This window comes from Protopterus annectens, chromosome 13.part0, assembly GCF_019279795.1.
Source record: "Protopterus annectens isolate FY-2018-M chromosome 13.part0, PAN1.0, whole genome shotgun sequence".
NCBI classification, from domain to species: domain Eukaryota; kingdom Metazoa; phylum Chordata; order Ceratodontiformes; family Protopteridae; genus Protopterus; species Protopterus annectens.
In genome coordinates, this window is record NC_056747.1 from 1,157,119,824 (window position 1) to 1,157,135,551 (window position 15,728).

General features: G+C 39.0%; 1 protein-coding gene across 2 annotated transcripts in view; it reads right to left on the reverse strand.

Moving 5' to 3' along the window:
• The window catches only part of MPP2 (MAGUK p55 scaffold protein 2), a 1,397,885-nt gene that overhangs the window by 427,166 nt on the left and 954,991 nt on the right, over positions 1-15,728 (reverse strand). For both annotated transcript variants that reach the window (XM_044055155.1, XM_044055154.1), the window contains one exon: positions 9,497-9,724. In XM_044055155.1, coding sequence (XP_043911090.1) covers positions 9,497-9,724 — 228 coding nt within the window. The remainder of the gene's footprint in view (positions 1-9,496; positions 9,725-15,728) is intronic.

Consider the following 15,728-nt stretch of genomic DNA (forward strand, 5'->3'; position numbering starts at 1 on the left):
CAAAACTATTAATTAGCTGAGCTCGAGCCAAGCTGACTAAAAAAACAAATTTGGGTGCCAAGCCCTTCAGAGCTTTCATGCCAGCTGAGATAGGGAGGCTGAGCCCAGACAGGACAATACTAGAAAAAGCAAAATGTAAATTTCCACACCCAGGCATAAAAACCCACCAAGAAACAAGGGGAAATGGAAGGAGGAGCCACAGCAGGGATCATTCGAACATCTACTGTTATGGTAAGTTAGCTTACACAACTTTGTTCATCATATTAATTACTGCTGCAACAGCCTTAGCTATATGGGTAGATTACTAACTACATTTGGGAGGTGGTAGGACAAGGGTCTATGAGCCCTGGGGACTGGTGTTAGCAAAGCCTGGCCTAGCACTGGAGGACGAATCTAGCTCATACTGCTTTGTACAAGTATGTACAGATGACCAAGTTGCTGATTCCAGAATAATTCTAGAGTCCAATCCTTTATAAAAAGCCTCAGATTAAGGCACAGCCCTGGTAGAATGTGCTTTGGTCCTGTCTGGAATGGCTTTATTGAGGTGGGACTGACAAAAGGTAACATCCTGTGACAACCATTTGACACAGGTTGCCCCTTCTTATTATATTCACAAGTCATGAACAATTAATTGGAAGTTCTGAAATGTCAGGAGACTAGCTGAATTATCTGTGGACATCTAAGGTATGAAGTATCCTTTCTCACTTATTTTGGAGCTCAGGAAAGAACAAAGGGTGACAGACAGTTTACCTTAAAGTAAACTGAGATACAACTTTAGGTATAAAAAAGAATTAGTCCTCAAGGAAACCCTGTCTCCGTTTAAAATGAGATAGGATTGACCCCTCCTAAGTGCTTGCAACTCATATACTCTTCTTGCAGAGGTCAAAGTAACCAATAAGATGAGCTGGTTCAAATGGAGCAAAGGTTATCATCGCTAACACAAAATTAAGATCCCAAGGAAAAGTCACCATTTTATGGAGGTCTTATGCAAAAACACTTTCAAAAATGTTTTTGACATGGAAATGCCTTGAAAGAGGGGGATCCATGGGCAGATACAGTGAAACAGATGACAAATGAACCTTGATAGAGGAGTAAGACAGGCCATAGGAATGTTTTGCTCTGATGGAATGTAGAAAGCCTGTACAGTCAGAATGTGTTGTTAAGCTATATCCCATTTTATCAAGGCTAGTCTTGCTTGTTTATGTACCACATCACTATGATACTGTCTTTAACAGCTTGAAGTGGTCCTGGGGAACAAAGGTGATTCAGAGAATTGAGTGCCTTAGTAAGGGCAAGCATCTATTTTATATTTATGCGCTTTGTGACTGTCTTTGATGCCGCAGATACCTTGCACCTTTATTCCCCTTGTCACTGCTCTCCAAGCAAAGCGTGAGACATCTGTGATGACTGACTGCTTTGCAGAAGTAGGGGAGAAGAGGAAACTTGGATTCAGTAATATTTTATGTCTCCACCAAGTAATTTCTCTTCTCACAGATCCAAGAACTGGAATCTAAAAAGATAATGGGTGTTGATGCTGGGACAAGACAGACATCAGATACCACTGTAGCTTTCTCATGTATAGTTTTGATAGAGTTATCATGTTCATAGGTTCATACTAGGCTATCTGCCCTAGGGCATTTATAAGCCTAGCCAAAGTGTGTTTGGCTTTCGCCACCCATTTTAAATTAATTTTGCTATGCCCTTTTTTGAGGTTAGTATACTGTGCCTCTAACAGTGACACAGAAGTGATACCCAGGGTAACCTATGATCCCCCATCCACTCATCAAGATTCCTCTTGAAGAGAGTCAGTGAGGGACTTTGCCTAACCTTGACTGGGATTTTATTCCAGAGTGAAGGGAGCCTCTGGGTTATGAATCTGTCCCTCCAGCATGTCCTATTTATTTCAGTGCTGAGGTTAAAGTCTCTTGAGCGTGTAGCTCGATGGGATTTGGATTTTCTGAGGTGCAGCATGTCCATTAATTCTGGATTGGACATGGCTTTATACGTCAGGCACAGATCGCCTCTGAGCAAGTGGTATGCCACTGACTAGAGCTGGAGTTTCTTTAACCGGGCAGCATATGGCATCTGTTTGAGCCCTTTGATCCTCTTGGTGAGGTACTTTTGGGGTCTTTCCAGTTGCTGCAGGTGTCTGATAAGGTACATCCCAAAAGGGGCATTGTACTCAATTATGGGCCTGATGAGGGATGAGTAAAGAGGCACGATGATCTCCCCTGGTCTAGATGTGAATCCCTTCATGATTAGGTGGGCTATATAAAATGTTTTTCTAACCACTTTGGCCACGTGGTTGTCAAATGAGAGATTGCTATCAACTTGGGTCCCCAGGTCCCTAATTACTTCTTCCATACTTAATGGATTACCACCTATGTGGTAATTTGTGGGCATTTTGTTTTTGCCAAAGGGGATGACTATACACTTTTTGGCATTTAGCTTGAGGCCATGGCTCTGGCACCAGTTGTCTGTTTCTATGAGGCCCTTTTGGAGGATGCTTGTGTTGGCTGGAGAGTCAATTATGGCACCCAGTTTGCAGTCATCTGCGAACTTGGTCAGCCACAGTCCTTCCATGTTGGCCTGTACCTCCGAGAAATATATACCGAACAAGAGAGGTCCCAGGACTGAGCCTTGTGGGATGCCACTTGTAACTGGTTTGGAGTCTGACATGGCTCCAGCAATTCCAACCATTGCATAATCTCTTATCCCTTCCAGACAGTCCAAATCTCTCTGTCTCTCTCTGGCAACAGATTGTTGCAGACATATGAGTTCTGAGACTGATTCAGCAGAGTTACAGATAAGAAAGCTAAAGTGGTATCTGATGTCTGTCTTGTCCCAGCATCAACACCCATTATCTTTTTAGATTCCAGTTCTTGGATTTGTGAGAAGAGAAATTACTTGGTGTCATGAGACTTGAGATATTCCCCAAAGTCTGAGTGGAAAACCCCTAGAACAGATCTAAATATAGGTCTAGTTTTTCATATGGAAGAAAAGCTCTTTACACTGAGGTGTCTTAGCAGACACCTCAGGAACACAATCATGTGTGATGGAGTCAAAAAAGACTTTTGAATGTTCTCTTGAAATCGTAGCCTGCATAGGAGAACTCTCACTCAAGTGAGAGATTTATGACACTAAAGACTCTGCAAAGATAAATATGTCATCTAAATATGGAAAAAATGTGGATACCCTGTAGCCTGCAATGTGCTATAACTGGAGCTAGACATTTTGTGAACACTCTTGGAGCAGTGGACAGCCCAAAAGGTATGACAGAGAACTGATAATGTGATCCAGATTCACAAAATCTTAAGAAATGTCTGAAGTCTGGATGGATAAGAATATGATGATATGCATCTTTTAAATCTAAGTTGACCAACAGATTCAAGTGAGGAAGAGGTTTTGAAGTGAAATAATTTTGAACTTGGGCACTATCACAGTCTGGTTTAAGATGTTTAGGAAAAAAGATCCAGAATTTGTCTCCAGGCATTTTCTTTCTTTCTTTGCAACCAGAAACATTATTGAATAAAGACCTTTTCTCATACGGGAAGGAGGAACTGTTTTTATTACCCCCTGAGAAGGCACATGCTGTAGGACAGGAGGGAACAGAGGGGCTGGATCTGGTGGATGTGGAATACTGCCCTGGAATGGGGGATTTATTTCCACTGTCATCTGTAACCCTGCTGAATCAGTCTCAGAACCCATATGTCTGCAACAATCTGTTGCCAGAGAGAGAGAGACAGAGAGATTTGGACTGTCTGGAAGGGATAAGAGATTATGAAGTTTGGAGGGGTGGGGTGACAAGGTCCCTCACATAATCATTCTGCCTTATTTAACTGTTCTTTGTTAGAGGGTGGGGGGGGGTTCCTGCTTTCTTTTTTGAACCTCCCTGCCACTGAGTTTTAAATATCTGCTTAGCAATATTTTTCTGAGACTGTTTGTTTTGCGTCTTGCCAAAATTGGATGAGGGATCAGAAAAACCTTGGAAAATTTGGAGAAGGAGGGCTGAATAATCTGAGAGATTCCCTGTTTTAGCTTAACCCTCTCATCAATTTTTTGATTATCTTTGCTGCAGAGGGTCCAAAATCTAAATGTATATCCAAAGGTGAATTGCAAATCTCATTTTATACATCCTCTGGAAAGTTCTGAGAACACAGCTGGGCAATCCTCCCCAACACAGCACCACTGGCAACAGCTTTGAATTTAGCATCTACAGAGTTATAAGGACACTTCGGACAATGAGTAGCCACCTGAGAAACAGAAAAAAAAGCAGAGTTTTCTTCACAGGAAGGAACTGCAGATAAAACATACCTCCTTCTTTCATAAGTAGTTACAATAAACTTTAATGTGTGTGCCTAACAATTCAAACTTCTAACAATTAAAGTTGTAGAAGCATACACTGTTTCCTCAAACGTATTGATTTACCATCCTTTTTGTACTTTATTGAATTATCACTTAAGACATAGGCAAACATACATTTATATAAAAGAAAACAAACCATATGAACACGTTCACAGTTACAAACATTATATACCGCATATATTCTTTCATACAATTATCATGAATTCAGCATTAAATATACTCATCAATTCCGGCTTTCTGTTAAACCTCACCCTTCCTCCAAAACGTTATTATGTATGTATCATTCTCATAATTTACATTTTTTCTATGCAATTTGCTCCTCTCCTTTTCTAAAGATACCCTCATACAAATTCCAGTTTCTTTTATCTAATATTCACTACTTCAAATACAGTTGCTTTAGATTTCGATTTACATTTTCTAATAATTGCTTTTTTTGGCAGCCACCAGAATTAAACTTAACAAGACCTTGTCTAGGTAATTCAGATCCTATATCCTAGTTTAAAAAAATAATTTCCTTAGTTATACCCATATGGTCACCTAATATTACTAACAGGGTACTCTGTAGGGAGTTTTTAAAGTCTGACAACTCATTGCACTCCCAAAACATATATTCCCAGTTACCTCTTTCTTTCCCATCACACCTCCAAACATTTGCCATCTACCAGAGGAAAAATTATTTGGAGTTTGCTTGGAGTACAAAAATACTCATGCAAACACTTTTAAGCAAATTTCCTAAATCTTCTAGACTTTGATGCATATTTGGGAGCCACACATACATCCTTCCCCCATTGTTTCCTTGCAAACTGTTTATCCAACATTTCTTCCCAATCTTTTCTAACCTGTTCTCACTGATTCCTATAATTATCATGTATATATTTTATATACCCTACTAATTATTCCTTTTTAAAAGCAGCTCCTGTTCTACATTTAACTAAAAACTCTACCAGAACAGGTTGTTCACTTAGGATTCTCCTACCCTTTTTTCTTTGCCTGTACTCTGATATCAATCCCTGATAGAGCAGCTAATCTCTAGCCTGAAGTCCACATGTGTTCTTGAATTCTTCATATTCTGTTATCTTTCCCTCTCTAGTTATTTGCTCTCAATGCCTTGGTTCCTTTGCCAACTTTCTTCAGTAAATTCCACCTCCTTTTTGCCTATTTTCTTTACTCCTAGTTGCAGTCATCCATATCAGCAGCATCTCCTTTCTCCATTCTCATTTTGGCTCAGTTCTTAGGAAAACTTTCTGCTACTTATGAATATAATATTCTGTATGGCTGTTATTCTCCTTAAGGATTTGCATTCAGAATCACACTCTCTCCTTATTTCTTCAACCTCCACCGCCCTGCTTCATCATCATCCCTTTCCACTTTTGTTGGACAAACTTTTTTACTTCCTCCTTTGCCTTGGTCTGCATTAAAAATGACTTTGGCCCTCAAGGAAAAAATATTCTGAAGACAGCTGGATACAACAGCTTGAATCTCACACCTGCCTCTTAACATTTCTTAATTGTTGGGATAAATGTGCTTCTCTACTGCCTTGTGTATGGTGAATAACCATTTTTCCAAAAGCACTATATTGTCTCCAATTTTTAATATTTTGTCCTTCTGCCACAGTTTTGTCAGGATCCACTCTTCTTGTTGGTAGGATCTTAACTATTAGAGGTCTTGGCTGCTTTCTTGTGGCTAGGTTTGGAGCATACACACAATGTGTCCTTTCAATTAACAACTCCTGCTGTTGATACCAATCCAGTTACTAATTTGTGCTTTCATAAAATTAATAGAGTCTGTTATTTTCAGTTTATCTGGTACAGAGGGAAATATCAGGTTTTCACTATGTGCTCTGTATTCATCTAGAGCAGTTTCATACTCAGCTAGCCTTTTCTTCATTTCATCCTCTGATATCAGTTCACCTGAAGAGTTGTCTTAAGCTTATTCAAATTTTCCAGCCTTTTTTAGAACTGATAAACTCCTTCAATGTTTAATTTATTTTAATAAGTTCTGAGCACATTTGACTTTTTTTTTCTAAATTATTGGAAGACATCTCTTGTATCAAACCTGGAGCTTGAACTGCTTTTTGCTGAACAGCTGCAGGATTCTGCACAGGCAATGATTTTTCTTCAACTTTTCTAGCTGATTTTCTTTCAGGCTCTCCAGGTTTCTTATTTGCTGGCTTCCAGATAGTGTACTTACTAGACAGTTACTCAATTTTACTAACACAGGCATAATTATAGCCCTTATCTATCAGTTTCTTTTTTTTCACACTAGGAGAGCTGGAATTAAACAAATGATTGGCATGCAACCATGTTGAAAGCCAATTGTTTTGCTATCCTCATCAGAAGAAGTATTAGAATTAACAACATGCTTGGCAGCAGTTGTACCAACTAAAGCTGTAGCTTCTGGGCATGTCTGGGAAAAGTGTATAGAAATTTGAAAGACTGAGGAACTGTACATTCTATCTGCTTTCATAGGCGCAGCAGGGCCAGCCAGGAAAATAGGCTGTGACAAACACATCCAACAATGCTGACACGGGGAGGATGGAAGGAGGTTCAGGGAATTTTATTGCATTTTCTGAGGGACTGAGAAACATCAGTGTTCTCCTACTGAAAGCATTGACACATTCTGGGAATAGTCTCAGAGAAAGGGAATCTTAGACAGTGAGATTCAGATAGCATGATTCTCTCTAACTTTGAATCAGAAATCTGAAGAAAACAACCTGCATCTGTCCCATCACATTCCTCTCCAGATTCACCTTTTAATAACAAGGGTGAACAGACTGTACAAGACCCAGAGGTAGACAAATTATTTCTGTCCAGAAACTGAAGCAGGAGAGGCTATACATTTAATTTTTTGTTTCTCTTTGACAGGAAAGATAGGGCAAACAGGATTTTTAATGGCAGCAGTAGCTTCTCCAGGGCTGCACACAACATTCCGGTTAAGCAAGGACACCTTCCATGCCCCCTCTCCCAACATAGACAAACCTGGCTCCCCCTTGCCCATAGAGGGGACCCCAAAAGCAACAGAGGACATCCCCAGTCCATAAAGGTTGTATGGGCAATGGCATAGGGATCTGCGGAACCAGATTTGGCCACAGCAGTCACCAACCTGTGGCTGAGGCAAATTGCTAGCCTGCTGTGGTGGGAAAGCCTGTTTATTTAAATTTTTCTTTTGTGGCTGGAACGACTGACCATGGGACCAGTTGTTTGTTCTATGATCAAGTCAAAAATGTGCCTCTTTCTCTTGGAAAATAAGCAGCACACCAGTAAAATATCAAAAGTAGTACAAAGTCACCTTTCCCAATAAAAACACAATAAAAACACTCCCAATAGACTTTACCAGTTACAAAAAGTAATTTAAACATAGTTTGCCCACAGGGAAAAAATTGTTTTAGAATGTTTAAATCAACTTTTATACTGTCAAACACAAAAGTGCTCTCCCATTTAAAAGTGCAGTAAAGTCAATAAAAACACACATTCCTAGCTTAAAATGTACACACAAGAAAGTAAATTAAACCAATAAAAATAAACGTGGAAGTTTTTTTTCACAAAAGGAACTTATCTGTCCAGCAATGGAACAGCACAAGCTTGCAGTCGATCTTCTATGCCCACTCTCTTTGGCAGCAGGAAGGCTCTTGAGGGCTTGGCACCCAAACCTGTCTTATTAGACCATTCAGGTTGTGCTGACTAATGGCTTAGGTGCAGAGGTGTCTTGAATCTTTGTAAGCTGGTCGTCTGTTACATCCTAAGAAGGATATAACCCATATAGCCAAGGCTACTGCAGCAGTGATCAATATGAAGAACATCTCACCAATATCCATTTACAACTGCTCTTGTACTACTGTGATCAAGGGATATAAATGATTTGTGCACAAAAGGTTCTGTATTTTGTTTTCCAGTAAAAGTATTACTTATCCCCATTTCTTTAATGGCCTTAACTTAGTGTTGACATAGTACTGGCACAAATACCCTTCATTTTCATGCTAAAGCAGTGCGTTCGCCATTCATTTAATTTTTACTTTCTTTCCTCTCCCTTCAAAATTCTGCCTTGTAGTTTTGTAGGAATTTATCAAGATACAATGAAGCTGTAAATGAAATACATAAGAAAATACAAAAAGCCAGCGGAAGGTAATGTATCTTTACCCAAACCTGATCAATACATAAATGCACATTCAGTCAGATGAGAGCTCACATGGCACATGTATTATAGTATCAATACACTACAGCTGTTATGCTGTTTATAACAAAGCAAGACTGGACGAAGGTTATGTGACTCAAATGACTACATCCTGGGAGGAAGAGTATGAGAACAAATTTGGTCTAAGTTTCCTTTTGGATTTTACAGCTAAAACAAAGGGAACTATGGAGGGAAAATCAGCAGAAAAGAAAAAAAATGACAGTAAACCTCTTTTGCTGAGAAGAAGGTCCAGAAAAATGTCACTAATCTGAAGGTGGACAAAGCCACAGGGTTTAGAGAAAATGTATGCAGGTATGCCAACATAAATGAGAGAGAGGGAGAGGGCAACTCACATTAAACAGACATATTAAAAGAACAATAACCCCTGTCCAAGAAAAAGTAAGAAAAAAGTCACAGGTCAATTGTAAGGGAACAGTTGCAGGGGATCCGATTTAAACAATTCTGGAGAAGACAGATGCGCCACATTTGGAATGAAATGGGTTGTATTACATGAGGAAACAACTACACAGAAGTTGCATGTGGGGAGGCAGTGCACCTGATTTACACTGGAATTTATCAAAATCTTTATAATCATTTTAGCCAGGAAGTAGGAGAAAAGCTGGTTGGCACAGATTGGAGCAACAAGGTGCCAATCTTTGAAAAGAACTATGTTAATAATGCAAAGCAGAAGGAGTAATGGGAGTTACAAAAAGTAGTTGTGTAAGTAATTCTGCAAAAGAAAAACAAACACACAACCAAAGCATAATCTGCTAGCATGTAAGTAACACAGAGATCTGCAATGGCAGACATTTTAGAGATGTGGAGTAAACTCCTAACAGACTAAGCTGGTATATCAACAATAGGAACAGTAAATAAAAATGTGTCAATAAAAACACATGGCCACAGTTAACCACTGATAAGTTTTAGCAGTTTTTACTTAGTTTGAGCAGGTACTCCCTACCTGGCGGGGCGGATGTGGCTCTTGGTAGCTTGGCAGGACTTTGAGGACAACACTGCCACTGGCATTCTTCAGCATCTCCTGCAGGACCTTGGGATCATTGCCCACCTCCTTCCCATTCACTTCCTTGATTATGTCACCGACATGCAGCAGTCCTTGCTGGTCAATCATTCCTCCATGAAGGATTCGAGCAATGACCAGCTCATTATTCTCCACACGGAAAGTCACCCCCTGGAAAGAAGACAAAAAAATCTTGGAGTGCAGTTTGCAGATCACATAAACTAAAGTTTAATATCTAGCTAGTATATCTCTCATCTATTACACATATTCAACTGCAGCATCCACCATTAATACAGACTTCAAACCCTGCTCAACAAGATTTGTAGGGTCACATTTTGTTCATTTAGAAATGAACCTTACTGTTTCACTTAAGTAAAATGCACTTGTTATCAGAGTAATAAACAGTGCCCGATCCATTTCACTGATTCCCTGATCCATAACAGTTAAATCTATGGCTCCATCCTGTGTTGGTTTTCATACCTGTACTTTTACCACGTAGATCACTCCACTTTTCTACCCTATTCTTTTTAACTTTATCCATTCCCTCATGCAAACTGTATTCCTGTAGTACAAATGTCTTAATCTCTGCACCTATCAAGTGTAACTATGTTTCATATTACACTGGATCATCTTGTACTGCATTTGCTTTTACGTGTGCAATATTCATTTAAAGTCCTAGAACAGTACTGATTACCGAAGTGATACACATCTGTTACTCTGCCATGCTCATGTTACTGTTCTTCCTAATTTATTTTTTCACTATTTTACCATTTATGTACCATTTAAGTTCTAGCATGCTCTATCTTTTAACTTCAGATATTGTGTTGTGACCTACTAACAGTCCTGTTCGGGACCAACCCACTTACACATAAAAGATTACAAAATTAAATGAATAAGCAAATTAATAAACAAAAAAAAAAATCTCCAGTAATCATCTGTTTCAAATCTATTCCAGACAAGTCCTAATATATGGAACCAAAAACAAACATTAGCATCACAAGCTGCATACAAATTTAGACTGATTAGAAGATAAACAGTTAAAGTGAACTTCACTATGAATAATATACAATAGCATCACATGTCCAGTGGGATTTGAAAAGTTTATGCTTCACTTCTCAGTTTAATAATACCAGTGGTGTGTCATGGGATAATATCCTGACAAAAAAGGAAGATTACAGTGCTTTTCCTTTAATGACACAGACTTTTACATATATTAAAATACCTTAAAAAAGCTATGAGGGAACTTCCAAGAATGTAAAACAATGAAGAAACTGTATCTGCGTCATTTGCGTTAATATTTATATACTGAATAAGCCATGCTGAAACTGATAAATCATCTCATCTCCAGCTAGCTCAAGAATAGCAGGTACCTTGCAAATAATCAGTGAGATTTTTACTTTATTATATATAAAAGCAACCATCAGACTTGGATTTTGATATTCTCCTTCTGCCATACTTAGAATTATTCAGATATGACAAATGTTTGCTATTGGACAAGTGTGCACATTTGTACATATATGGCCATGCCTTCTAAAATTGCAGCAACTGGTTCCACTTATCACCTGTGTCTCTGTGCCTCCTCCCATCTTTGAGGTTTTCTGTTTAGTTTATCCTCCTCACAGACACTACCAGGGATGGAAGGAGTCTGCTGGGAATACATTTCCAATAAACCTTTCCGGGTGGAGTAAATAGACTATTGGGATGCTCAAGACCACAGACACCCACGACACTGAGGTTCACATCTAAAACTTCAATCACTCCCGGAAATGCAGGCACAGATTTATCTTTTTGCACAATACAAATAGCAAAGTAATGATACATGTTCTACAAGGTTCATAAGGTTCTTAAGTGGTTACTAGTCAGGTGGTCCAGGGGACTACCGAGGAGCTTAGCCTAATTTCTAAACTGCTCCAGAGGAAAATCTGGTCAAGTGACTTAAAGTCACCAAAAGAAGGCTGAAGGAATTGAACTTTGAACTAAATAAAACAAAACTCATAAACAGCTTGGTGCCTTAATTTTCTGTACTGTCAGACAGTTATCTTTGCAGAACACTGTTTATCTCTACTGCCTGCTAAGCATTATCTTTCCTGTGACCCAATTCATGCATTTGTTCCTCTTCAGGCAACATCCAGTTACAGGAGGCCATCATCTGACCAGTAATAAGAATTTTCCACTTAACACTAATTCTCGGTCCCCATACAAGCCTGATGAATGGCCCCTCCACAATACTGGTGACCTGATGTGTGCATTCTTGTACATGAACAGCTTCTAGCTATAACACGTAGCATTGCTTGGTTAGGCATCCATGCCCACAACCTTTGAAGCTTCCTGCCTCCACTAGGAACTGGCACTGCATGGATCAGACTTCCTTTTGTTTTCCCAGAATGTGTGACCTACTGTTGGGTCCTCACTCCCACCACCCCAGAGTCATTTTCACCACCATCTAAGTCACTAAACAATCCTGTTACATCTAGACTATATTCAGGGCTTTATACCTCTGTACCACACAGCCATTATACATTTAGCAATGTCACCTGCAAGCATCATTCATAGAACAAGAGTTACTTTGTGATCTGTCACAACAGGATACCCAGAAATCCAAACTGAAAAGCAATGACTTAATAAGCTTAACAAATCACCTTCTTAAAATGAAACTAAGACATACAAGCCAAGCTGTCTATCATACATTATGCTCAACACACGCATCATGAATCTGGTAGGTCCTCAGGTAAAAGGAGAGATCTGATTTATTTATTTATTTATTTTAACCACTAAAGAGTTTGGGAACACGTCTTCAACTATGCACAATGCAGTAGGTTACTGGGATTACCAGAGCAGCTGTCCTCAGTTTAGTGGGTTACTAGAATCATACTAAGAGGTTGAGTGCTGCTATAATGGTTAAGGTGTTTATCTCACAGACAAAAGGATCAGTGTTTGATTCTCCCCTATGGGAAATTGGCTAGGCTTAAAATCATCCGCTAGATCAGCTAGCCTAGTACTTATCTATGAGTAATTTCCTTTAAGGTTGGGGGCATATATCTCAACTGTCCAGATTTTTACAGAATGTCCATATTTTTGTCTCATATTTTTGGTCTGTTCCTTATAAAACTTGTGGTTTCCTTGCAAATCATTGGGATAATCGGAGGACTGAAGTCACTAAATAATGACATACCTTTGAGTTTCAGAATTCAAATCCTTCAGAAAATGTATTTTAAAAAAAACTCTTGTTACTCTAGCAACTTTCTAAGTTTATAAGAGTAATAATTAAAATATGTGCCTATTTTTTCCTTCATGTTGTCAGGCTTTGTCTAGATTTCTTGCACTAAAATTTTGAGAGGTATGGTTGGGGGTCGGCATAATGGTTATGGAGTTTACCTCATAGACAAGAGGTACAGAGTTTGTTCTTCACTAAGGAAAATTGGGTATGTTTAAAATGCTCCACAAGGGCAGCTAGTCTAGTACTGTTCTAAGGGTTCCTATTAGAAAACTGAATGCTTGAAATGTCGAATGTCATATGGTCGCCACCATATGATAGACATTTCAAGAGTTTGAAGGTTGAATGTAACAGTGCTGTACAGTGCAGAATGGGAGAATTTCCCTTTTCTGCACTGAAGTGCTGTCTTGGAGTTGGTATATTTAAGTAGGGGGGTGTGGGGGTGCAGGGGGGCTTGCTTCCCTGCATGCACTGTTAATGTAAGCTTTTTTTTTTTTTATTGTGTATTCAATCTTTCAAACTTTGACCATATGTTGTCCAACATATAGGATTCGAAGTTTTGAAAGTTCGAATATATAATATAGACCCCTTTTCAAAGAACTTATGATCTGTGCATGCTGCAAAGGATTACTTGGATCATCAGACTAATTCTGCAGCTGTCCATTCTGCCATGGGTTACTGGAATCATCAGATTAACTATATATACTGCAGTGGGTTACCAGGATTACCAAATTAATGTTGCATACTGCTGTAGTTTACTGGCATCATCAATCTAAAACTGCATACTGCAGCTAGTTACAAGGATCATCAGATAAACTGTGCACACTGTAGTGGGTTACTAGAATCACTAGACTAACACTGCCTAGGTGTTGTAGGTTACTGAAATTATCAAATTAACTGTGTGCACTGTGTTGGGTTACTGGAATCACCAGAGTAACACTGCATAATGTTGTAGGTTACTGGAATTATCAGATTAAATGAGCACATTGCAGTGGGTTACTGGAATCACCAGAGTAATGTTGCATTATGCTGTTGGTTACTTAGATTATCAGGCTAACATTCCATACTACTATGGGGTACTGGGATCATCAGATTAACTGTGCATGTTGCAATGATTGACTGAAATTACCACACTAACACTGCATATTACTGTGGGTTACTGGGATTAGACTGCGCATGCTGCAGTGGATTACTAGGATCATTAAAGTTACTGTGCATGCTGTGATGTCCTCCCAGTAATCAAGGAGCCTGAATCCTCACCACTGACAATGAAGAGGGATGTTCACTTGGAACAAAAATACACACACAGTTTTTCCAGATGTAGCTGTCTGCATCAAGCACAATTTCCCTTAGGAGCACACAGGGAACACACTCAGTCTGGGGTTTGGGTTTCTCTGTCTCCCTCCAGGTCCCCAGTAAGACTCTCCAGTGGTACAACTGTATAGTTGAGTCCTCAGCCGACTGTCCAAGCCAAGTCCTCCATCACTCTCTCTGTGAAACTAGAGCTCTGTGTCCCTGCTCCAAGCAGCTGACACACACACTCAGATTAGATCTGTGCACGCTCGCGCGTGAGCACACACACACCTGGGAAAGGCTGGCACAGATTTACTAGCTATGCCCCCTTCATCCCAGACTATAAGGTAGTTACTGCCACCAGACATTCTAAAGCCAGGTGTTCTAAGGCTCTTGCAAGGGTACCCAATTATACTGAGTGAAATTAATATTAATACAAATGATAGTGTTTGACCAATGCAGTAAGGCCTTCAGGTGTGGCCAAAGAACCACCAAGTAGATGTGAGTACTCTCAAATTTTAAAATATTCTCTAAAGGACCAGCCACAATGAAAAGTTTAAATATGTTTAATAATAAATAATAAAAGAACATGAAAATACTAAATATCTATTTTCAATAAACACCAGAGTTTCATTCACAGGAAATATTAAGATAACACATGAACAGACTTACAAAGATACAAAAAGAAAAAAACAGTACTTAACTAATCCCACTATATTTTCCTGACTGATTTAAATAATTACTATTCCCCAGTCACTTACGAGAGCAAGGCAAGATAATGTAGGTGAGTGGTCTTTCTTCTTTGTCAGGTTCCAGAAACAGACTGCTTTGAAACTTCAGTCTCATCTAGTATTAAAATATCATTACAGAGCTGGCTTACAGAATGACATCACACACATCTGGTCATATGATTTCTGGTTCCCTTATTACCCCCTTGGCTGGAAGCTGACAGGATTTAGCACATATGTGTCAATAATACACACAGATAGAGCTTTGCTAAGATCTGTTGCAGCTTCTCGAAATCACATAACAATAACTCACTTCCAATCTTCCTACAGGAGCTAATAAACCATTCTCTGGCACAGACATTTCATCTCTGGCTGCAATCAGAACTATAAAATATAATATTTATTGTCTAAATGAAGTAATTTAATGTCACACTATTTTCAAAGATAGCTGGACTGACATTAACCTCATCTCTTCCAGTATTTTCTGTTAACATGTATACATTTCCTCAGTTACAACAGTACAGTCTGATTTAAAGATATATTTATTTTCTGTCCTGCAGGACACACTGTTGATACACATTTAACACAAGCAACTTTAAAAATAAATTTTCAACACAAGCATCTGTACAAATCAGTTTGATATACAAATGACATGTAATTCTTTACAAATTCCAGATAGTTCTGCTGGCACTTCTCCTGGCAGAGCTGGCAATACCTCACATCATCACACATGCTGCAGTGTGTTACTAGGATTTTATTTATTTACTTGACATTTGTTAACTGGGTTGGTCCAGCTGAGTCATAGGACCCTATTTCAGTGGAGACCCAAGGAGAAAAGCTCCAGTATACAGAACAATTATAACTGATTACAAAATTGTAGCAGATTACGAAAGTAGTATAAACAGGGAACTACAGATGTTGTCATACAAGTTATATATAT